The sequence below is a fragment of the Marmota flaviventris genome, chromosome 18 (assembly GCF_047511675.1).
Source record: "Marmota flaviventris isolate mMarFla1 chromosome 18, mMarFla1.hap1, whole genome shotgun sequence".
NCBI lineage: Eukaryota > Metazoa > Chordata > Mammalia > Rodentia > Sciuridae > Marmota > Marmota flaviventris.
This window is the reverse complement of record NC_092515.1, coordinates 17,104,082-17,126,259: the sequence shown is the minus strand read 5'-3', so window position 1 is coordinate 17,126,259 and position 22,178 is coordinate 17,104,082. Positions and strand designations below refer to the sequence as shown.

The window sequence follows — 22,178 nt, the reverse complement described above, 5'->3', positions numbered from 1 at the left end:
AGAGGACGGTCTATTGCTTAATATTAGAAATGTCGGAAGCAAAGGATAAAGAACCTGGGGGTGTGTCTCAGGAGGAGGATGACAGCCAATAAAAAGCAGTCATGGGCGTGGCGCTGTCAAACTTCGGGGGTGGGACCGAAGAGAGACAGAGCCGGGGGTGGTACCCAAGACAAAGCCAATGAAAAAACTCCAGGTGGGCGTGGCGTCGCCAAAAGGCCAAGGGTGGGGCCAATGAGAAGCGGCGCCGCGTCCTCGTTATACCCCCGCCCCCGTGGGGCGCGCGCTGAAACCACCGGCGGCCGTTAGGGGCGGGGTCTGCAGCCGCCCGCGCGCGGCTCGCGCCCTCCCCTTTGTGTCGCCATGGCGGCGGCGGCTGCGGCGACGAGGACCATGAACGAGAGGTCTAGCGCGGCCGGGGCCTGACGGAGGCTACGCGACTATGGTGGTGAGGGGCCCACGCGGCCGTCAGTCTGTCGGTCCGCGTGTCACTCTGTCCGTGCGCGGCCCCTCCCTGCGCGCCCCGCCCCTGGCCCCGCCCGGACCCTCGGCCTGCGCCGCCCCTCACCCTTCGTCGCGATCCCTCTAGTCCCCAGGCCAGGTCCTGGGTCCGAGCCCTTACATCGACCCCGCCCCCTCCGCGCATCCCTCTCCGCGCCCTAAATGGGGCTGACAGTGGCCGAGGACCCAGGCTTTCGAGGAGGGACTGGTCCAGGGAAGGACCCGCTCCACGCGAGTGGCCCCCGCAGGGGTCTGCTGAGGCTCCCTGGAAACCAGCCTCCATTCCAGCGCTTTCCTCGGCATCCTCATCCACACCCTCACTCCCCCCTGGTCTAGCCTCCTCCTCCTCCCAACAGCCCCTTTCTCATTCCTGAGCCCCACCCCCACCGGCTTCATCCTCAGCCTGACCCTTTTCTTCTCCTTCTCCCTCATTTTCACCCCCATCCCAGCTCCTCTCAATCCCCGGCCCCCCATCTGTCAGAACCCTTACCTTAGCCTTTCCAGCCGCTCCCCTCCTTACTCCACCCAACAAGCCAGTACTGTACCTCCCCTTGATCCTTGGGTCCTCTCCATCTTCTTGTGCTCATCTCCCCTCCTCCACTGGCTCCCTCTCCCACCATTCATCCATTCATCCATTTGTACCTCATTCCCTCACTCAACAGACATGCTCCAGGCACAGAGAGAGTCAGATCCCATCCTGCCTTGGGGAGCTTCATGGGCTGGCAGGGGACAGACCCTGAGGGTGAGACCCAGGGATGAACTCCGGGTTGCAGGGACATGGAGGAGGGAGAAGCTGGAGCCCAATGTGGGGAATCCCTGAATTCCCATCTGGTAGTTGGCTAATTTATTCATCAGGTTTTACCTAGCCCATGCTGTACAATGGGGCTGGCACTGGGCATTGCAGATCCAGAGAGGAATGCAGAATGATCTTCCCTATGAAGAGTAGCAACTGTGCCCACCTCTGTGCTGGGTGTGCTGGGGTGTCTCAGCCTGGGGCCCTGTTTCTGGGGAGATAAAAAGTCCAGTGAGGGAGATGGGCTTGTCACCAGATAGTGGCATCTCAGGAGTGCTCAGGGCTATGATGGGACAAAGTCAGGTAAAGTTGTGGAGCTTGGGATTGGAGGACCTCAGAGGATGGAGAGAGTCTAGAAGAGATGCCTGGCACAGCCTAAAAGATCAAGAAAGGCTTTCTGGAGTAGTACATATGTGAGTTGAGGCCTGAGGGGTGAGGAGAGGACCTAATGATAGGGTGGGGACAAAGGTTTCAGGCTGAGGAAATAGCATGTGCAAAAGCATAGAAAGAAATGAGAAGGTGGTGCTTTTGCTGGACTCTCAGAAGTTCAAGAGCTTTGAGAGTAGGGACAATGGGGAGAGACAGGACTGGAGAGGTAAACAGAAACCAATTTAGAGAAGTTTGAATATCAGACCAGAGACTTCCAACTTCATCTTGAAGACAACAGAGAGCCATTGAAGGTCCAGATCTATGGATAGACAGGGCCAAATTTGGGTGATCCTGGCACTTGTGAAGAATCTGGAAGGAAGGGAGGGGTTAGAAGCAGAGGACTGACAAGATGTGAACTGTGAATGTCCAGAGTGTGGCAGGAGATAACTGTACCCTGCAGAGGCTACTGACGGGTCTTAAACAGGGAGAGCTGAGCCCACTATGCTCTCTCTCCTGTTGATGACCCATGCCTTGGCCCCTGTTCCTCTAGTCCTCCACTCTAGACCACACATGAAGAAGCCTATCCTCAGTCCAGTCCTTACCTCCTGGTGACCTACCATTTTGCCCCATGCTCAGGAAAACATGGAACAAGGAACAACCTGGGCCTGTAGGTCCAGGCTGGCAGATAACAATGCTCCTTTTGTCTCTTTGCTCCCATCTCTGGGAGCCTCTGATTCTTCTCTATGCTCTACAGGCCCGCAGCACTGACAGCTTGGATGGCTCAGGGGAAGGCACAGTGCAACCTGTACCCCCAACTGGGGGGCCCAATGTGAAGGGGAAGCCTGGGAAGAGGTGAGGGGTGATGGAGGAAAAGGTTTAGCTTAGGAAGAAGGGAAGCTTAAAGAGGGAGGGAGCCTGAAGGAGGGAGTCATTGGTGATGTGTCACCTTCTCCCAGGCTCTCAGCTCCTCGAGGTCCCTTCCCCCGCCTGGCTGACTGTGCCCATTTCCACTATGAGAACGTTGACTTTGGCCACATTCAGGTATGGGGTCTTTGCATCCAGATGGGAAGGTGAGATCCTACCCAAACATGAACCAATATCAACTGCTTTATCACTGAAGTCTGTTACTATACTAGCTGCTCCTCCTGTCTGAGCAGTCAGTAGCAGGAGTTGCAGGGGCTAGGGCAGATGGGGAGAGCTGCTCATTTGTTCATCCAATTGTTATTTGACTTATTCATTCACTGATTTTTTTCTTAGTTATCTGTTCTGTGCCAGAGCCCTATACTCTGACCAAAAGATCACTAAGTCCTATCTTTGGGAAGGTTCAGGAGGGTGACACAGACCCATCCCTAGATAGTGCCAATTTAGAGAGGTCAGGATTGAGACAAAAGTGAGGCCTTCATGTGGGCCTTTGTTTCCCTCTGCAGCTCCTCCTATCTCCAGAACGTGAAGGCCCCAGCCTCTCTGGAGAGAATGAGCTGGTGTTTGGGGTGCAGGTGACCTGTCAGGTAAAGCCACCCTTGCTTTTCATGTAGCCTAAGGAACTGGCCGCCATGGTCCTGCTCAATGTAATGGGACCACTGTTCTCTTCTGTCCCTCTTGCTCCAACAGGGCCGTTCTTGGCCAGTTCTCCGTAGTTATGATGACTTCCGTTCCCTGGATGCCCATCTCCATAGGTGCATATTTGACCGAAGGTTTTCCTGCCTCCCAGAGCTCCCCCCACCCCCGGAGGGTGCCAGGGCTGCTCAGGTAACATACTTGTTGTCTCAGCCCCTGCCTCAGCCATTGGTGTGTCTTCACTAGGCATTAGTGAAATCACCATGGTGGGGGGATAGATAAATATTTAAAGATTGGTATGGTCTGAGTCCCAGCCAATCAGAGTGGAGAAGCCTTAGAAACATAAAAGGGTTCTGGAGGCTTCCTTTAGTTTTGGGATTGTGGGAAGGCCAGAGATTCCACAGGAGGGTTAGCATAGCCATATCAATTGCACACTGGAGCTTAGCACAGATTATTTACCAATTGATGTGACAATATTTCAACACCCATGCATCCAGGTTGAATTTTGATCCTGCCCAGAGATGAGCCAGGGCAGTGTGGGAGGGCAGAGGCTCTCTCAGCATCTGTTCACAGGAGCCTACCCTTACAACCTGCCCACAGATGCTGGTACCACTGCTGCTACAGTATCTGGAGACCCTATCAGGACTGGTGGACAGTAACCTCAACTGTGGGCCTGTGCTCACCTGGATGGAGGTGGGTATGGGCAGGGGGGGCTTGGAATTAGGAGAAAGCTAGGGTGTCTGAGGTGTGAGAACCAGTTGGGAGTGTGTGTGGGCACAGAAAAGAAAGGAGCCAGAGTGAGGGAAGCGTTGGTATTTTAGTGTCTATGTGGGCGCCTGTGAGAGAAGTATGTGTCTATGTGTGTCTGTGTTTTAGCAGGTGTTGGACTATGGGAACCTGAGCATTTAAAAGTATCCCAGTTAGAAATGGATTGGGCTGTAACTCAAAGAACACCTGGTTTAAACCAGAGGGGTTTTAGATAGTAAAAACACTCCAGGTGCTGGAGTATGTGGCGAGGTCTTGGGGTCAGAAGAGTCCTGGGACTTGTCAAGTGTGGAGAAAAGGGACAATTGTTTTAAAGGGGGGGGCAGGAATTTAGGTGATTGACCAATAGCTCTGAATGACAGAGGCTCTTAAGTCCGGGGACAAGCAGTGACATCACTGGGCTTGGAGGAACTCATCTGTCTTTATTAACTCTTTCTTCTGACCTCTTCTTGCTGCATCTCACCTCCCTCTCAGCTGGACAATCACGGCCGGCGACTGCTCCTCAGCGAGGAGGCCTCACTCAATATCCCTGCAGTGGCTGCTGCCCATGTGGTCAAACGGTACACAGCTCAGGCACCAGATGAGTTATCCTTTGAGGTGAGGCTGTGGGCAAGCAGGCTCCAACTGGGCTCCCCACTTCCCCTGCCCCTTCTGACCCTCCTCCTCCCACATGTCCATTTCCAGGTAGGAGACATTGTCTCAGTGATTGACATGCCACCCACAGAGGATCGGAGCTGGTGGCGAGGCAAGCGAGGTTTCCAGGTGAGCCTGGCTTATTTTGGACATGTGGGTCTAGGGTGCCATGCCAAGTTAGGTGACCCAGCCACTGACAGTGCCTCCTCCTCAGGTTGGCTTCTTCCCCAGTGAGTGTGTAGAACTCTTCACAGAGCGGCCGGGTCCAGGCCTAAAAGCAGGTAAGTGCCGTGGACAGAGTGGGAGGCCCCCCTGCATCCTCTGCCTACCATCCATCCTTTCCACCCATTGTCCACCCCGCAGATGCTGATGGTCCCCTGTGTGGCATCCCAGCTCCCCAGGGTATCTCCTCTCTGACCTCAGGTAATGGAAACCAGGGGTCAGGTGTATTCCCCCTGCCCCACCAGGCTTATGACTGAGCTGACCCTACGGAGCCTTCCTTTCCCCTACAGCTGTACCTCGACCTCGTGGGAAGCTAGCTGGTCTCCTCCGAACCTTCATGCGCTCCCGCCCTTCTCGGCAGCGGTTGCGGCAGCGGGGAATCTTGCGGCAGAGAGTGTTTGGCTGTGACCTTGGAGAACACCTCAGCAACTCAGGCCAGGATGGTGAGAATTGGGTCCACCACCCCACCCCACCCCTCTTATCTAGGATGCTACCCCCCAGCCCTGACTCTGTTGCTTTCCCCCAGTACCCCAAGTGCTACGCTGCTGCTCTGAGTTTATTGAGGCCCACGGAGTGGTGGATGGAATTTACAGGCTCTCAGGCGTGTCCTCCAACATCCAAAGACTACGGTGAGGGCCCTCCACCAACCCCTTCCATAAGATTCACTGAGCTCTTCTCTAGTCCAGCCCTGTATTTTGTGCCAGGTTCATAGTTATTGGAATTTAGGAAGGCACAGAGAAGGGGTGAATAAAAGCTGGGGTCAGGGAGGGAGGGCTTCCTCGAGGAAGTGACACTCCAGCTAAGGCCTGAAAGGTGAGAGTAGAATTAGCATAAGCAGAGGGATCAACCTTCTCTGGGCACCTGCCACATACTGAGCATTAGTCCACACTAGTAATGGAGAACAAGACAGAAACCTCTGCCCTCATTGGGCTCACATACTAGAAGGAGAAAAGAGCAAAAAAAGAAAAAAAATGATAAGAGTTTACTAGAAGGTGACAGATGCTTTGGAGAAAAATTGATTAGGGGTAAGGGGGATCAACCAGGAAGGAGGATTGCAGTTTTAGATAGTGTGGGCAGAGGCACCTCATGGGGAAGAGCTGTGGAGGCGGTGAGGGAACAGGCCACGTGGATCTCCTGGGAAAAGCAGTCATAGTGGAGCAAGCAACCAGCGCAGTGGGGATAGCAGCAGGTGATGGGGTGGAGATTGTTGGCAGTGTGTGCCCTGCCTTTTCGTGACTGTTAGGATTTAGGCTTTTATTCTGAGCCAGGGAGAACCACAGAAGGATTCTAAGCCAAGAAGAGACAGACTTCATAACAGTCTAGTGGTGGGAAGGAATGAGGATGGTAGCACACACCTGTAACCCAGGCTACTGGGGAGGCTGAGACAGGAGGATAGCAAGTTTAAGGCCAGCCTGGGCAACTTAGTGAGATTTTGTCTTAAAATAAAAAAGCATTAGGGGTTCAGTGGTAGAGTGCCCCTGGGTTCAATCCCCAGTATTGAAAAAACAAAATACAGCAAGGGGCGGCCAGAGGCCATGAAGTGAGAGCTCAAAGCCCGAAGGAGCAGTGGGACCAACAGGAGATTGTTCTACACAGGAGCTTCACCTTCTAGCACTGGGCCCCACCAGAGTTATGAGTAGGGGGTTGCTAGGATTTTATCTGCATTTTCCAGTGACTGCTTAAAGCCAGATGAATGACACAACTTCATGGTAGGAACATGGTCGCTCTGGAGTCAGCCTTCAGTAGTTATAGGCAGAGGTATCACACACCAGAGCCTCAGTGTCCTCTTCTTTAAAATGGGGCACCCTTGCCTTTGCCACACAAGGATTTTGGGGGGGATTGTAAGGTTCTCTCCCTGGATAGCTCAGCATTGGGCCTAGGGAAGACAGTTATATTCATCTGCGGGAACTTGGGGTAGGGCTAGGGGAATATGGTCAGGTGAGCCAATTTGATCTGAACCTTCCTCCTCTGCATCTAATGACCTCAGGCATGAATTTGACAGTGAGAGGATCCCTGAACTGTCTGGCCCCGCCTTCCTTCAGGACATCCACAGTGTCTCCTCCCTCTGCAAGCTCTATTTCCGAGAGCTGCCAAATCCCTTGCTCACCTACCAACTCTATGGGAAGTTCAGTGTGAGTAAGGGAGCTGGCAAGGTTGGAGGGTGTGGGGATGCGTCTGGCCCAGCCCCATCATGCCTGTCAACCATCTCAGGAGGCCATGTCAGTGCCTGGGGAGGAGGAACGCCTGGTTCGAGTCCATGATGTCATTCAGCAGCTGCCCCCACCACACTACAGGTAAACCAGGAGCAGCAGGGAAGGACTGTGGTAGGTTCCAAGGGGGCTGAGGCTCAGCTGTCCCCCTCTGCTCCCTTTCTCAGGACTCTGGAGTACCTGCTGAGGCACTTGGCTCGAATGGCACGACATAGTGCCAACACCAGCATGCATGCCCGCAACCTGGCCATTGTCTGGGCACCCAACCTCCTACGGTAAACTGGCAGCTTACCAGCATGACCCTCTTCATATTTTACAAGTAACTCCCATGTACCAGGCCCTGATCTTAGCACTTGCAACACAGTAGTGAGCAAGATCCTATCCTCCTGGGACCCACATTCCCATGGAGGAAATGGACAATGAATCATAAAGAAAAATACAGTGTAATGTCTGATACCAAGAAGGAAGAGAGGAGTCAGGAAGGGAAGTGTACCAAGTCATGGCAGTTTGAAGTTTCTAGATAGAATGGCAGAGAAGGCTTATGTCTTTTCTTTTCCTTTTTTTTTTTTTTTTTTTTTATGGCCAGCAGCAAGGTAAGCCCTGGCAGATCTGCTGCTAACCAAGACAAGTAAAATCTGTATCCTGGAGGAGTTCTATGTTCTGGGAAACATGCAAATAAGTAAAACAGGTGGTGCATCAAAAAAGGGCACAAAAAGTATGGGAGAAATTAAACAGAAAAGAAAGACCAAGGGTTCAGATAAGGAGGTCTACAATTTTTAAAAAGGTGGGTGGGGAAGACTGCACTGAAAAGGTAATATTTGAGTCAAGACCTGTGTAGGGTGTGTGGACTCTGGGAAGGAACAAGCCAAACAGGAGCAGTGAGTGCAAACAGAAGGTTGGGGTGGACCCTGATGTGTGGGAAGAACAGCAGGGAGGCCAGTGTGGCTGGAGCTGAGTGAGTGAGAGGAATTGAGGGGAGGTAAAGATGAGGTCAGAGAAGTAATCAGACCAGATAGAGGCGTGACTCACGGATCATAGTGAGGATTTTGCTTTTAGCTGGAGTGTGGTGCAGCTGGGATGGGGCTCTGAACAGGGAAGGCCCTTATCTGACTCAGTTTTGTTCACAGGCTCCCTCTTGCTATAGGTAGGAATAGACTCTGGGGACAGGGATAGGAACAGGAGGCCTGGGAGGAGGTGCTCTGATGTTCATGTGGAAGGGAACAGACTCTGGGCTAGTGTGTCAGTCAGCTTTCCATCACTGTAATGAAATACTGAGATGATTAACTTATAAAGAGAAAAGGTTTAATTGGCTCATAGTTTTGGAGGTTTCAGTTCACAATCAATTGGCCCTGTTACTTTGGCCAGTGGCGAAGCAACACATTATAGCACCTAATGGCCAGGACACAAAAAAGAAAGTGAGGAGGGGACTAAGATCCCAAAATCCCCCTTAAAGTCATGCCTTCAATGACCTAAAGTCCTCCCACTAGCTCCACATCTTAAAGGTTTCACCACCACCCAATAACACCACCTTGGGGACCTTATGGGGGATATGTGTGATCCAAACCATAGCAGCCAGGGTGTAGTAGAGGGGAGAAGAGTTAAATTCTGGATAGATTTTATAGGTGAAACTAACAGGTTTTGCTGACAGATTGGATGTGGGTATGAAGGAAAGAGAGAGGTCAAGTAGGGAAGCTTGGGGAAAGGCTGGGCACTCAGTTCCACATGTGATTAGTTCAGGAAAGTCTGAGGTGTTGAACAGACAGTCATTACTTCATTGGTTCCCCACACTGCCCACCCAGAACCTGCCAGCCCAGGCTTTAGGCGCCTGCCCCCCCTTCTCTTCTCCCAGGTCCATGGAGCTGGAGTCAGTGGGGCTGGGTGGAGCAGCAGCCTTCCGGGAGGTTCGGGTGCAGTCTGTGGTGGTGGAATTCCTGCTCACCCATGTGGAGGTCCTGTTCAGTGACACCTTCACCTCTGCTGGCCTTGACCCTGCAGGTATGCCCATCCTACCCTCTGATGTCTTGACTACTGCCCACTCAACGTCAGGGCAGCAGTGGGAGGGCAGGTGGGCTCCAGCCCTATCCCTACCCCACTGAAGCCGGACCTCCCTCCCAACTCCTTGAGGACCCCGCCCGGCCCATCCCTCTCCCTGCCCCCCCCCCCGCCCCCTCCTTCTCATTTCAGCTCCTACGCTCAGGATCCCCACTTCTTGGCCAGGACGCCGTTCTTCCTTCACCCCTTATAGCTCCTGGGGGCACTTGGGGCCATGGGTCTACCTGGGAGGAAGTGGGAGGTCCCCAGATTTGACCCTGCCTGGGCCCTGCCCAGACTCCCTGCCCTGCCCGGGACCCCAGCCCAGTCAGGATTCAGCTCGTCGGAGGGCCCTCTGGCCCGAGGTAACTGACCAGAGCCGCTGCCCTTGCTGGCTGCTGGGAGCTGCCTTCTCATCAGCTCGTTCTGCCTCACCTCTCCTCCTCGCCTGCCTGCTGCCCCACCCCCATTCCCGCCTGATCCACCCTGGCCCCCTGCCTTGCCAGCCCGGGTGGGCATGCTGCGGGCCGGGGCTTGGGCTGTGGCGCTTGGCTTTGCCTGTAGCCTTAAGTGACCCCAAAGCTGATAGTTTCCCCCTTTCTGACCTCCCCAGGCCGCTGCCTCCTCCCCAGGCCCAAGTCTCTTGCGGGCAGTGGCCCTTCCACTCGCCTGCTGACACTGGAGGAAGCTCAGGCTCGCACCCAGGGTCGGCTGGGAACACCCACTGAGCCCACAGCTCCCAAGGCCCCCGCCTCACCTGTGGAAAGGTGAGTGGGATTTTGGGGGACGGGGAGGAGGACTGGAGGTGTGCCATGACTCAAATTGCCTTTTGTTTCTCACCCAAACCCCAGGAGGAAAAGGGACAGAGGTGAGAAACAGCGGAAGCCAGGGGGTAGCAGCTGGAAGACATTCTTTGCTCTAGGCCGGGGCCCCAGTGTCCCCCGAAAGAAGCCCCTGCCTTGGCTAGGGGGTACCAGAGCCCCACCACAGCCTTCAGGTCAGTGGCTGTGGCTGTGCAGTTGGCACGGGGGGTGGGGGGATGGTGTGTGGAGGCCCTCCTACCTCTCCTACCTCTCCTCACAGGCAGTCGACCCGACACAGTCACACTGAGATCTGCCAAGAGCGAAGAGTCTCTGTCATCCCAGGCCAGCGGTGCTGGTGAGCAGGGGGTAGGCCCTACATGTACCCAAGCATCATAGGGGAACTGAAGCCCTGGTTTTGTCCCCAAAAGTTATATTTCAGATTTGGAAGGATTCTTGAATGTTTAAATTTTTAAAATCTGAACTTTAGGTACAATGAGTTGGCTAAAATCCACTATACACTCTGCCTCCTGGCTCATCCAGGTTCCTTTAAAACAGTCTTTTGTTTATGCATTCCTTTTCAAAAAATTTAAATATTATGAATACCCACCAACTCCCTAAGCACAGCTAGAAGAGCCCTAATATCTTGTCCAGGAGCCCCTTCCCTCTCCCCCATCCTCTAAATTTGATGCTGATCATGAACTTGCTTCAAGGTTTTATCGAATACAAGTATATGTGTAAAGAACATACTGCTCAGTTCTAGTTGCTTCTGATACTATTTACAGGAAATGTTAAGAAAGGAGCGAGGAGGTATCATGCCGTCTATAGAATGAATTTTTCATTCACAACTCCATTACGAACTGCCATCCGTGTTGCTGAGCATAGCCCAGATTCAGCCCATTGCTTTCTCTTCTGGGGTGGTATCCCATCCTAAATCCCCAGGGTGAGGAGTCCCTGTCATAGGTTGCTCTGCCACATTCCCAGGAGTAGAGGTGCTCTACTGTAGGGTCTGCACACATTGAAATTACAGGACAAGGGTGACTTGCTTTCCCCAAACAGTCCCATCTGGATGCCCAGCAGCTCACAGACCCTGGGGCAGCAAGACTCCATTCTTGTTTGGGATCTGGAATGGTCTCTTCATGGTCTTGCCTGAACAATTCTTCCTAAATCCACGGCCTCGTTGGCCCTCTCTAGGGAAGTGCCTCTTGTTTGCTTCCTGCCTTTCTGTGGACCTGTGTCCTGTTTGCTCTGACGTCTGGTCTCTAACTGTGCCCCCTCCAGGCCTCCAGAGGCTGCACAGGCTACGGCGACCCCACTCCAGCAGTGACGCCTTCCCTGTGGGCCCAGCACCTGCTGGTTCCTGCGAGAGCCTGTCCTCCTCATCTTCTTCCTCTTCCTCCTCTTCCTCTTCCTCCTCCTCTTCCTCCTCCAAGTCCTCAGCAGCTGGCCTGGGGCCACACTCTGGGTCCCCTTCACACCGCACCTCAGCCTGGCTAGATGATGGTGATGAACTGGACTTCAGCCCACCACGCTGCCTGGAGGGACTGCGGGGGCTTGACTTTGATCCCCTTACATTTCGCTGCAGCAGCCCCACCCCAGGGGACCCTGCACCTCCTGCCAGCCCAGCACCCCCGGCCTCTGCCTCTGCCTTCCCACCTAGGGTGACCCCCCAGGCTCTCTCACCTCGGGGGCTCACCAGTCCTGCTTCACCCACTGCCCTGGACATCTCAGAGCCCCTGGCTGTATCAGTGCCACCTGCTGTCCTAGAACTGCTGGGGGCTGGGGGAACACCTGCCTCAGCCACCCCAACACCAGCACTCAGCCCTGGCCCTGGCCTGCGCCCCCATCTTATTCCCCTGCTGCTGCGTGGAGCCGAGACCCAACTGAGTGACACCTGTCAACAGGAGATCAGCAGCAAGCTGGCACTGCCTAGTCCCCGGGGAACCCAGGGCCAGCATGGTGAGTCCTGCTTGGTCCATCTAATACTCTCATAGACCCTGAGGTTGTCCCACAACACAGCTGACTTCCTTCCCATTCCTTTCTCTGTAGGTCCTGGTATGGATTCACCATTGCTACCCCCACCCCTGACCCTCCTGCGCCCTGGGGGGGCCCCACCTCCACCCCCCAAGAACCCAGCACGCCTCATGGCTCTGGCCCTGGCTGAGCGGGCTCAGCAGGTGGCCGAGCGACAGAGCCAACAGGAGCATGGGGGCACACCATCTGTTCCCCGTTCCCCTTTCCGCCGCTCACTGTCCCTGGAAGTAGGCGGGGAGCCCGTGGGGATCTCAGGGAGTGGGCCCCCCCCTCACTCCCTGGCCCACTCGGGTGCCTGGGCCCCAGGACCCCCATCCTACCTACCAAGACAACAAAGTGATGGGAGCCTGGTGAGGAGCCAGCGGCCCATGGGGACCTCAAGGAGGGGACTCAGAGGCCCAGCACAGGTCAGTGCCCAGCTCAGGGCAGGTGGGGGGTGCAGGGATGCCCCCGAGATGGCAGCTCAGTCCCCATGTTCTGTCCCCTCACAGATTCCTACTCCTGGCTTCTTTTCCCCAGCCCCCCGGGAGTGCTTGCCACCATTCCTTGGGGCCCCCAAACCAGGCCTGTATCCCCTGGGCCCCCCATCCTTCCAGCCCAGTTCCCCAGCCCCAGTCTGGAGGAATTCCTTGGGCCCTCCAGACAGGGGAGAGAACCTGTACTATGAGATTGGGGCAAGCGAGGGGTCCTCCTACGCGGGCCCTACCCAGTCCTGGAGTCCCTTTCGCTCCATGCCCCCTGATAGGCTCAATGCCTCATATGGCATGCTTGGCCAGTCACCACCACTCCACAGGTCCCCTGACTTCCTGGTCAGCTACCCCCCACCCCCCTCCTGCTTTCCCCCTGACCATCTTGGCTACTCAGCCCCACAGCACTCTGCCCGACGTCCCACCCGGCCTGAGCCCCTCTATGTCAACCTAGCCCTAGGGCCCAGGGGTCCTTCACCTGCCTCTTCCTGTTCCTCCTCTTCCCCTCCGGCCCACCCCCGAAGTCGTTCAGATCCCGGACCCCCAGCCCCCCGCCTTCCCCAGAAGCAGCGGGCACCTTGGGGTCCCCGTACCCCTCACAGGGTACCTGGCCCCTGGGGCCCTCCAGAGCCTCTCCTGCTCTACAGGGCAGCCCCACCAGCCTACGGGAGAGGGGGTGAGCACCACCGAGGGTCTCTGTATAGAAATGGGGGTCAGAGAGGGGAGGGGGCTGGTCCCCCACCCCCTTACCCCACGCCTAGCTGGTCTCTCCATTCTGAGGGCCAGACCCGAAGCTACTGCTGAGCCAGAGCTGACAAGGATCTTATTTTCCCCTCTTTCGCCCTCAGTGACTCTCAGCCCAGCCCAATCCTTCATTTTGTATTTACTTGAGTTCCTGAGCCCTACCCCCGGTTTCTAACTTTGTAACTTGCTTCTGATGGTCCCTCACCTCAAATCAGTGTCCACCCTGGCTGAAGGGTTTGCCTATCTCCCCACCATCCTCCCTTCTGGGGCTCTCGCACAAATCCAGGGGAGGGCTAGGCCGAAACCCTGTTCTCTCTCCTCCTCCGGGAGCCCCCTGCCTGTCCTGACCTGTGCACAGGAGGTAGGGGGACAACTCCTGCCTGTCTTTCCTCGTGTGCCCCACTAAACCATCTGACAAAATTAATGAATAAAAATGGTGAAAATGTGGCTGTTGTGTCATGCTGGGGCCAGACTCGGCAAATGAAAAAGACATAGGGTTGGGGGTTGCTTTATCATTTTCTTGTCTCTACTGGAAGGCTGCAGGGGGGTGATATCCTCAGGGAGAGGACATTGGCGCCCTATTGGCGCCCTAGCAATCTGTGCCAGGGGTGAGGCTGAGGCTGGGCTTGTCTTCCAGTTGGCATCCACTCTGCAGCTCTGCCATGATCTCCTCCAGAAGGTCCATCCTGGGGAGCAGTGGGGCAGGGAGAGACCCATGGTCACCTCAGGGATGAGGGAGGAGCCCAGGGTCCCCCCACCGGGGCTCCATTTCTCACTGCTGCAGGCTGGAGAAGAGCCCTTCTGCGATCAGTTCAGTGCCAGGTGCCTGCAGGGGAAAAAGGCTTGGGCTGCCCCTGGGGGTCACGGAGCTCCAGCGGGCCTGGAAGAACGGAAGGCGCATGGTGGGTGGGCTCAGGGTCCTCCACTTCGCTTGCCCTCATGGCCTTCCCTGCCAGCAGCCTCCCAAGGTGTGGAAGCCTCCCTGTGGGTCACCAGGCAGGGGTGGGCTCACAGGGCCGGGGGTCCAGCGGGGCAACCCTGTGTGGGTGCTGCAGCAGCCCCTGCAGGGCTTGAATCTTGACTGAGAACTTCCTCTCAAACTGCTCCTCAGAGCTCTGGGTCCCCAGCAGGGAGGCCGATTCCTGGAAGCTGGAGGGCAGGGCAGGGCCCTGAGGGAAGCAGGTTGGTCAGGGGTAACAGGTTCAGAGTCCCTGGTGGGGAGGTTCACTGGTCAGAGGAGAGGGGGCCAGGGGGCTACTGGGCAGGGGGGACTGGGCTAGCAAGGGCTCTGGGGTGTCCGCACTATGGAGCTAGGTTCCAGACGGCAGTGCAGGCGGCCCCTGGCTCTGGGGCTAGGGCTGCAGCTGGGGCTGCTGCTGAGAGTCAAGCTGCTGCCGGAGTCCAAGGTTGCACTCCTCTGCACTCTGCTGTGGCCTGTGGCCTCAGGAGTCTCCAGGGCCTGCAGAGAACAATGGCACAGTGGGCATGGGTCACCCAGGTGCCCCACACCTGCCTTGGTCCCCCACCTCCATTCCCCGGCCCCTACCTGGGATGGGATGGGGCCTGGTGGCACAGGCCTGGGTCTGGTCTTGACTCTGGAAGCTACCTCATAGAACAGTTTCTCTAGGGAGACAGAGCAACTGGTTGTAACCGGGAGGCACAGATCCGCTACGCCCAGCACCACCACCACCCTTCCTTGCCCTCTAACCTGGTAGAGAACCCTGCAGTAGAGGGGACAGTGTGGTCCACTCCAATGTGGAACCAACCTCAGGGGATGAGTCCTGTGGAAAGGAGGCGTGTTGTGGGGGACAAAAACCTGCCTGGGATTCCATGACTACCCCCAACCCCTGCTGACCTTCCTGTACCTGGGCCATGGCCTCCCGCAGCAGGTATCGAGTACTCTGCAAGCTGCCCCAGCGGTCAGCAGGCCCTAGGCCCAGCCCAGCCTGAACCAGGGCCTGGTAGGGGGCTGGCACCATGGGGTCCAGAGTTGGGCTCTCACCTGCCTCCAGCTTAGCCTTCACCTCAGGCCCCTCTCTCCCAGCCCAGGGCAGCTCTCCTATGAGGAAGTACAATCAGGGAACCCAACCAGGTGGGATGCCTCAATGGGCCAGGGTATAGGGTGGTCACTCACTGACCAGTGAAAACCTCCTGAGCCAGGATGCAGAAACTGTAGAGATCTGAGGTGGAGGCAGGCATGTCACCGTGGATCAGCTCAAGTGGCAGCCATGGGTACAGTTCAGGGGGTGGGGGCAGCCCTTGGTTCCCCCAAGGGTAGCCCTGCTGCAGCCTGTGGAGCCCAAGGGGCCTGATGAGGCAGTGGCCACTGGGAGGCTCACAGGGCAGGCGGGTGGCGAAAGCACTCACCTGGGTCGCAGCCGGCATTGGTGCAGTGGGCGCCCATGCTCCAGGTTGCCCACCTTAGCCAGGCCTGGCCGCACCAGCTGCACGGCATGGGAGGTGAGTCCACCGTGGGCCCGCCAGCGGGCCTGCAGGAACAGCAGGGCCTCCAACACCTGCAGCAGCAGGTGGCCGGGCAGCAAGCCTGGCACGGTTTGGGGACCCTCCTCACTTGGTCTCTGTGAGTGCAGCACCACGTGCAGGGAGCCCAGCCACACGGGCTCAAACAGGAGGCACAGCCCCGACAGGTCCACAGAGGGGCTCAGTGCCATCAGCAGCAGCAGGTTGGGGTGGTGCAGGGTGCTAGGCAGGGAGGAGAGTGGGCCACTCACAAGCAGGCCCAACCTGCACAGGGTGGATTCTGTTCTTGAGCACACACCACCCACCCTGTGCCAGAGGCAGGCCACCTGCACCAGCCACCAGTTAGAGGAAAACCTGAGACCCAGGTCGCACAGCCCCGCGGTGGCAGAACCAGCACTGAGCCCATACTCCCCATCCATTTACCCCTCCCTATGCCCACCTCCTCTCCGAGGCCCACGGGACACAGCACAAAGAACTGGGCATCCACTTTCCAGTGGAAGGGGAATCACTCCAGCTCGAAGGCTCCATGCTGCGTTCCACCCAGAGGTGAAGACTAACCATGGCTATCACCACACTGCCCTGTCGTGGGGTTATGGAGTGCTGAAGTCGGGAGGGCAGGTGGAGACTGGCGCAGGGAGCAGGCTGGGCAGCGGGGAGGCTGGGACAGGATACCTGCAGTGCTGAAGGTCAGCCAGCAGCACATCAGGGTGGGCTCCTGGGACCTTCAGCCGCCGCACAGCCACAGGGTGGCTCCTCCACAGGAGGCTAGAGAATGGGGAGCAGCAGAGGGCAGGTCTGAGACATGGGGGCAGGATTTCCTTGTGAGGGGGCCAGGGAGCAGGGGGCGCTGCAAGAACACAAGAGGGGGCTCTCACTTGACCATGAGGGTATGGGAAGTGCTCTCGTAGGTGCGGTCAGGTTCGCCCTGGGCTGGTAGCAGCTCCTTGGGGTCCACCAGGGGTATGCCTGTGACCAGCCCCAGTGGCTGCAGGCTGCTCAGCTGGGGACGGGGAGCAAGGCCATGAGACACGAAGAAGACAAGGTTGGTCCACTCTCCCCCAATACCTCCCACTTACCTGGCCAAACCCCAAAACTGGGATTTGAGGGGATCTCCTGATCTGCTCTGACTTCAGTGTTCTGGAGTAAAGGGTGGGCTTAGGGTGAATCTGGAGTAACTGAGCACGATGGGTGGGTGAGCTCTCCAGGGTGCAGAACATTACCTGTCTGTCTGTACCAGCCACAGAGAGGACAGGAAGCCACACATGCTATTCCCGGAGCTGGCCTGCAGTTGACCCAGGGAAGTAGTAGGTGCCAGGTCAGCACCATGCAGTAGTGCTGACATATGGGCATGACACAGCTGCAACAGCTCCAGCATCTGGATGGGGACACGTGGGTGAGGCTGGGTACGGTGCTGGCCCTGACGTCCCCACCTGCACCAACGCCACTGCTTACCTCCCAGCATGGTTTGGCACCCCCCTGCTCAGCCCAGTCTCGTGGTGTGCGACCCTGCTGGTCATGCAGGCGCAGGTCACCCCCCGCCTGCAGCAGGTGCAGCATCACCAGGCCACAGCCTGAGAAGGCGCCCGCATGCACTGGTGTGCTGCCATCACGGCAGCGGCTAGGGCAGAACAAGGGTGGGAATGGATTAGGAAAGGATGGAACAGGGGCAAAAAGTGGCAGGAAGATGGCGCTGGGGGATGGAGACGTCACTGTGAACAAGGGAAGTGGTACCAGAATGGGAAGGGTTACTTGAGGATGCCATTGGGTCTTTGTGGGGCTGAGAGGAGGACCACTGTGAACGTGGGAAGCAGCAGGGATGAGAAAGGGCTACCCCAGAGGACCAGGGGATCACCAAGGGATAGAAGAGGAGTCCTGGCTTTCAGGCTCAGGACCCTGGGAGTGTGGGGGCATCTTGGCCTGTCCACTCACTGGTTGGGGTTGGCGCCAAAGGCCAAGAGAAGCCGCACGGCAGAGCTGTGGCCCAACAGTGCTGAGAGGAAAAGCCCCGTCTGCCCAGCAGAGTTCTCACCATCCACCTGGACAACTGAGAGGCAGCAAGACTTAGGACTGCCCCTGCCATGCATTCCTGAGGCAGAGGTCCTAGGGCCATCAGGCAAACATTCTTGCCAATTCCCAGCCTCCACTGTCCCTCCTTGACTGGGTGACCCCTGACCCCGGGTTCCATCAGTGTCCCAGAACCCCCTCCACATACATGCACCAGCTGCTGAGGACTCAATCCTCAACAAGGTGCACCAGAAATCACCATTAGGTCCACAGAACAAGGAGCGACATCTGCCTGTCGTGCAGCATCCATATCTCTAGAGGTGTCAAGATCACAATGGGGCTGGGAGGAAGGAACCATCACGAAACCTTGTGCATTGTCCCACTGTCTGCGACAGGCAACCTTCACCCAGCCCTAACTCAGTATTGTATATACAGGTCCCATGTGTCCAGCCTTCAATCTTCAAGAAAAGCAAACTTTCTGGATTCTACAAGGAAATCTCTCATTAGAACACTGCACCTAAAGGCAACCTCTTATTCACTGCCACCTCAATGCTGTGCCTTCCCCCATGTCCTTCCCCATCATCACTTTGCGCAGATGCCACCTCCCATTCACTCACCCTCTGCTCCATGCTTTATATCTATGCCCCTCCCCATGAGTTCCTCTTTCTCCAGGTCCTGCGCCAAGGAGGGCCAATGCATAGTGTCCTTGTCCTTGTACCCCTGTGTCCTCGGCAGAAACAATCAATCATGCACTTGGTCCACCCCGGCCGGCTCTCTGCCTCAAAAACCCCTCAAATGTAGACCTTCCAGAACCTCTGAATACCACATTCACTGCATCATGTTTTACTCAAGCCCATCTTTTGCAATGGTCTTCTAAATGGTTTTTGCACTCATCATGCAACACAAAGGCATCTTCTTTAAATACAAATCATTTAAGAACTAGATAATCTTACACAAGTTGTTCCAAAACAATAAAAATTAAAAGGATGGTAAGGCTCACTTTCTGAGGTCAATCTGACCTGATAAGAGTTTCCAGAACCAGAAAAAACAATTATATTATCAGTTCTGCTTGTAATCATGTATGCAAAAACACTAAATAAAATAAAATTGCTTTATCTCTAGAAAGCAAGGATTATTCAACACAAGAATAGCTATCCATGTAATAAAATGCATTCATGGATTAAAGGACAAACATCACATACTTAAGTAGATAAAAAAGTACTTGATATAAGTTAATATCAACTTATAATTGAAGGAAGAGAACCTCAGAAAATAGACGGGAACTCCCTTACTTGATAAGAATTGTAAGCCAATAGCAAGCATGATAAAACAGAAATAGAGACTCAATCCCTTTAATATCAAGAACAAGGATAAAGAAGGGAAGGAAAAGGTGGGGGGGGGGGCGGACCAGAAACTGAAATGGAATAAATCAAATTCCATGCATGTACGATTCTGACAAAATGAACCCTCCTATTATGTATAACTATAATGCACTAATTAAAAGGAGGAAAAAAGAACAAGGAAAACTATGTCTGCCAACAACATGGTTTGGGAGTTCTGGCTAATACTCAAGAGAAGAAAAAGAAACTTAAGAGTTCAAATATTGAAGGGCAAAGACCAAACCTTAACCATTTTCAGCCAACAAATCATAAACATTAAAAAATTAAGAAAAATAAAGAATCAACAATTACAACAACTAAGCAAGTTCAGAAATAGGCCAGAACTTAACAAAAATCAATGAAAACAGAAATTGTAAATTTTTAATGCTCATTGTGATGTTAATTGCCTGTTTACAATTCCAATGGTTTTCCATCCCACTGAGAACAAAATCCAACAAAATTCACACACATTCTGAAGCCCTTTACTATCTGGACCTGAGTCCTCTACCAGAGCCCATGCACACACATGCCCAGTTTGCTTTGATTTCAGTGCCTTTGCATAGGCCATTCAGCTTCCAAGGGGGTCGGGGTCTGTCTGTTTGTCTGTCTCTCTCTTGCATGATTGGCTCCTATACCGCAGGATTAAAGTTTCACTCCATCTGAAAAGCCACTTGTCCGATGTGTCTCATCCTCATTCCTCTTATACCGCCACTATCAGATTTCATTCTCAATGATTCAGAAGTTAGATTCACCCTAAAATCCCCATCTCGGACTTCTGAGTCCGGCGCACAGTAGATGCTGGTGTATACAGCTGTTCACTGGCCAACTGAAGCTGTACATTCCACACCCACCCACCCCACCTCAAGCCCCTTGGTCTTGTCCCGCAGGCCACCCAGGAGCCAGGTCCTCACCTCTCCGCAGGAGCCTGGCCAGACCCCAGCTTGGGCCCCCGGCCACCGCCAGACGATGCAGACGGCCCACCTGGGCATCTGGATCCCGCACGGAGCCCAGTTCCACTGGGAAGCGTGAGGGCAGCGAGGGCATCTGTGGGCTGTGGACTCAGTTCCTGGTTGGGGGTCAGCTAGGGGGTCTCGTGAGGACAGAAGGAGGTAAAGGACCGCACCTCTGGGGGCAATAAAGCAATGCAATAAAGTCAGAACTGGCCGGGTGGGAAGGGGACTTGGGAGGGTTTGATAGGAGTGGAGGCGTGGTCCATAACAGAAGGTCAGCTGTAAGGGAGCCTGAGGATCGAAGCCCGAGGGCAGCATAAGGGCTGGGAGAGGAGCTGGGGGCTGGGGAAGGGCGTGGCAAAGGTGACAGAGTCTGGAAGAGCGTCTGAGGGCTTAGGAGGCGGCTCTGGACGTTGCTGGTTGGAGGAAGAGGCCAGCGGTGGAGGAAGAGGCGGAGTGGTCTACCCGCCCGGGAGAGGGCCAGGTGGGGCCTGAGGAGGGCCAGGCGGCGCCTGAGTGTGGCGGGAGGAGGAATCGGAAGAGTGGCCAAGCTGCGGCGGTCTGCAGCTTAGCTGCAGCGTCTGGGCTGGGGAGGGTCCCTGGAGGCTGATGGAAGGGACTAGTGAAGGGAGGGGGCCGGGGCGGAGTCTGAGGCCTGGGGGAGGAGCCTGGGGCGGGGTCTGAGGCCTGGGGGAGGGGCTGGGGGGAACTGAGGGACCTGAAGCTTGAAAAAGTTCTAGGCCTGGACCCCAATCCAGGTGGCTTGCACCTACCGTTGGGCCCTATAGTGGACATCACGTGACCACCACGTGACCGCAGCGCAAGATGGCTGTCTGGTTGGGAATCTAGGCGCACGTGCACCAGCGGCTCCTGTTACTCCTGCGCAGAAGCTTCCCTCCCCGCAAAAGGGCCCTCACAGCCTTGTCTGCCTCAGGGCTTTCTTCTGAGCTCTGCATGTTCCCCCCTTCTCGCCTACACTGCAGAACTTTTGGGGGGCAGCAGGCCCTTCCTGACCCTGTGTAGATTCCTTGGCTGTCTTGCCGTGCTCCTCACAGACCTCCGTGGATTCTTTAGCCTTTTCCCTGCACCCTATTTCTGAGGGAGACATAGAGCATCTCCCCTTGGACATCCGCTGGGACCATCACACACCCCAGGACCCACAGTGGCCTCAGAATTCTCCCCAAACTGTTTTCTCCTGTATTCCCATCTCAGGGTTGGCCCCACTGTCCCCCTTTTCCAAGTCAGAGCCCTGGACTTCACCCTGGCCATCTCCCTTCCATTTGGCCCTCAGCCTCGTGTCCCATGACCTGTCTCCTCCTCCCCTCCCTGCCCTGCTCCAGCCTCTCTCAGGCTCCCAGCCTGATATCACTTTCTAGTCCACCCTCCACATGGCTGCCAGGGGGGTCTCCTACAGCCCAAACTGACCCTGTTTCTCTCCTATCTGAACCCCTTCTGATTCCCCAGTTCCCCTGGGACTGAGGCCAAGCTCTACAGTCTGGCCTGTGAGCCAGTGTTGTCCCACCCCTCTATGCTTGCCTCCCTACCCCCCAATCCATGCCATACTTGTGTTTTTGCACATGTCCTTGCTTTGAATGCTCCTCTTAATCTTCATGATGATTCTTATGAATTTGGGGGGATGGTCTCTTGATCATCCTCAGCTTGGGTCAGGTGCCTCCTCTGGCTTCCCACAGCCGCCATGCTACCCCAACATAGCCCTGACCACTCTGGGTTATCACTGTCTGAAGTGGGTCTGTCTATACCTCCTGGCCCTGTGATGCAGGGCCCAGGATTGTCTTTGTCACTGTTACACCACCAGCCTTACTCACCTCAGAACCTAGCTCAAAAAGAGCCCAGTGTTTATTAACTGGGAAAGTGCTTTGTTCGTCCCTGGCCATGTGACCTTGGCCCAACCTTTCATCGTCAGTGCCTCAGCGTGCACTCTTCCTCCATGCTCCTCTTTTGGGCATTCACTGAGATGAACGAAGCTCCCATTTCAGTCACTGCCCAGGTTTATCCCAAGATGGGAGATCTCAGAGTTGAGGGGGACGTTTCATTAGTGCTTGAACAATGTCCTTGGTATGCGCTGGGGCCATTTAAAGAATCTCTCTTAAGCCCCACATCTCCCTCGCCTGGGTTGGTTAAAATTGAGATGAACCCTTCCACAAAAAAGCAGCATCAGTGCAGGACAGCAGCCTGGGCAGTCGCTCAGAATCTTTATTGAACACACAACCCTTGGGGGTG

The 22,178-nt window shown here is 55.5% G+C and overlaps 2 protein-coding genes across 3 annotated transcripts; one reads left to right on the top strand and one right to left on the bottom strand.

Moving 5' to 3' along the window:
- Positions 1–1,169: 1,169 nt before the first annotated feature.
- Positions 1,170–13,570, top strand: Arhgap33 (Rho GTPase activating protein 33). Of its 2 annotated transcripts, XM_027941374.3 has the most exons (22): positions 1,170–1,240; positions 2,415–2,512; positions 2,617–2,701; positions 3,088–3,168; positions 3,272–3,409; positions 3,818–3,910; positions 4,457–4,579; positions 4,667–4,744; positions 4,830–4,896; positions 4,979–5,038; positions 5,128–5,280; positions 5,364–5,466; positions 6,825–6,969; positions 7,049–7,131; positions 7,215–7,322; positions 8,897–9,042; positions 9,692–9,845; positions 9,930–10,075; positions 10,162–10,236; positions 11,160–11,837; positions 11,928–12,319; positions 12,404–13,570. In XM_027941374.3, the coding sequence occupies exons 6-22, from the start codon at positions 3,818–3,820 to the stop codon at positions 13,181–13,183; spliced, it is 3,384 nt and encodes a 1,127-aa protein (XP_027797175.2). In that variant the 5' UTR covers positions 1,170–1,240; positions 2,415–2,512; positions 2,617–2,701; positions 3,088–3,168; positions 3,272–3,409; the 3' UTR covers positions 13,184–13,570. The 2 variants fall into 2 exon arrangements, with proteins under 2 accessions (XP_027797175.2, XP_027797173.2); XM_027941372.2 differs by having other exon boundaries at positions 1,171–1,240; positions 11,928–13,570.
- Positions 13,571–13,712: 142 nt separating this feature from the next.
- LOC139702654 (inactive serine/threonine-protein kinase TEX14-like) lies at positions 13,713–20,031 on the bottom strand. The gene is made up of 16 exons (XM_071604188.1): positions 19,899–20,031; positions 17,534–17,648; positions 17,057–17,222; positions 16,825–16,979; positions 16,681–16,741; positions 16,480–16,604; positions 16,277–16,369; positions 15,491–15,826; positions 15,262–15,413; positions 14,989–15,182; positions 14,832–14,904; positions 14,670–14,746; positions 14,427–14,582; positions 14,161–14,292; positions 13,900–14,003; positions 13,713–13,809 (listed from the first exon to the last, which is right to left on the bottom strand). The coding sequence occupies exons 1-16, from the start codon at positions 20,029–20,031 to the stop codon at positions 13,713–13,715; spliced, it is 2,169 nt and encodes a 722-aa protein (XP_071460289.1).
- Positions 20,032–22,178: the final 2,147 nt, after the last annotated feature.

Bases quoted from the DNA above. Each gene is read 5' to 3' on its own strand.
- Arhgap33 (XM_027941372.2), top strand. From the start codon at position 3,818: ATGCTGGTACCACTGCTGCTACAGTATCTGGAGACCCTATCAGGACTG. The intron at 4,580-4,666 runs GTGAGGCTGTGG...GTCCATTTCCAG, and splicing joins CAGATGAGTTATCCTTTGAG to GTAGGAGACATTGTCTCAGT. The intron at 6,970-7,048 runs GTGAGTAAGGGA...CAACCATCTCAG, and splicing joins AACTCTATGGGAAGTTCAGT to GAGGCCATGTCAGTGCCTGG.
- LOC139702654 (XM_071604188.1), bottom strand. From the start codon at position 20,031: ATGCCCTCGCTGCCCTCACGCTTCCCAGTGGAACTGGGCTCCGTGCGG. The intron at 14,905-14,988 runs GTACAGGAAGGT...TCCTTTCCACAG, and splicing joins TGCGGGAGGCCATGGCCCAG to GACTCATCCCCTGAGGTTGG. The intron at 14,293-14,426 runs GTGCGGACACCC...TGCTTCCCTCAG, and splicing joins GTCTGGAACCTAGCTCCATA to GGCCCTGCCCTGCCCTCCAG.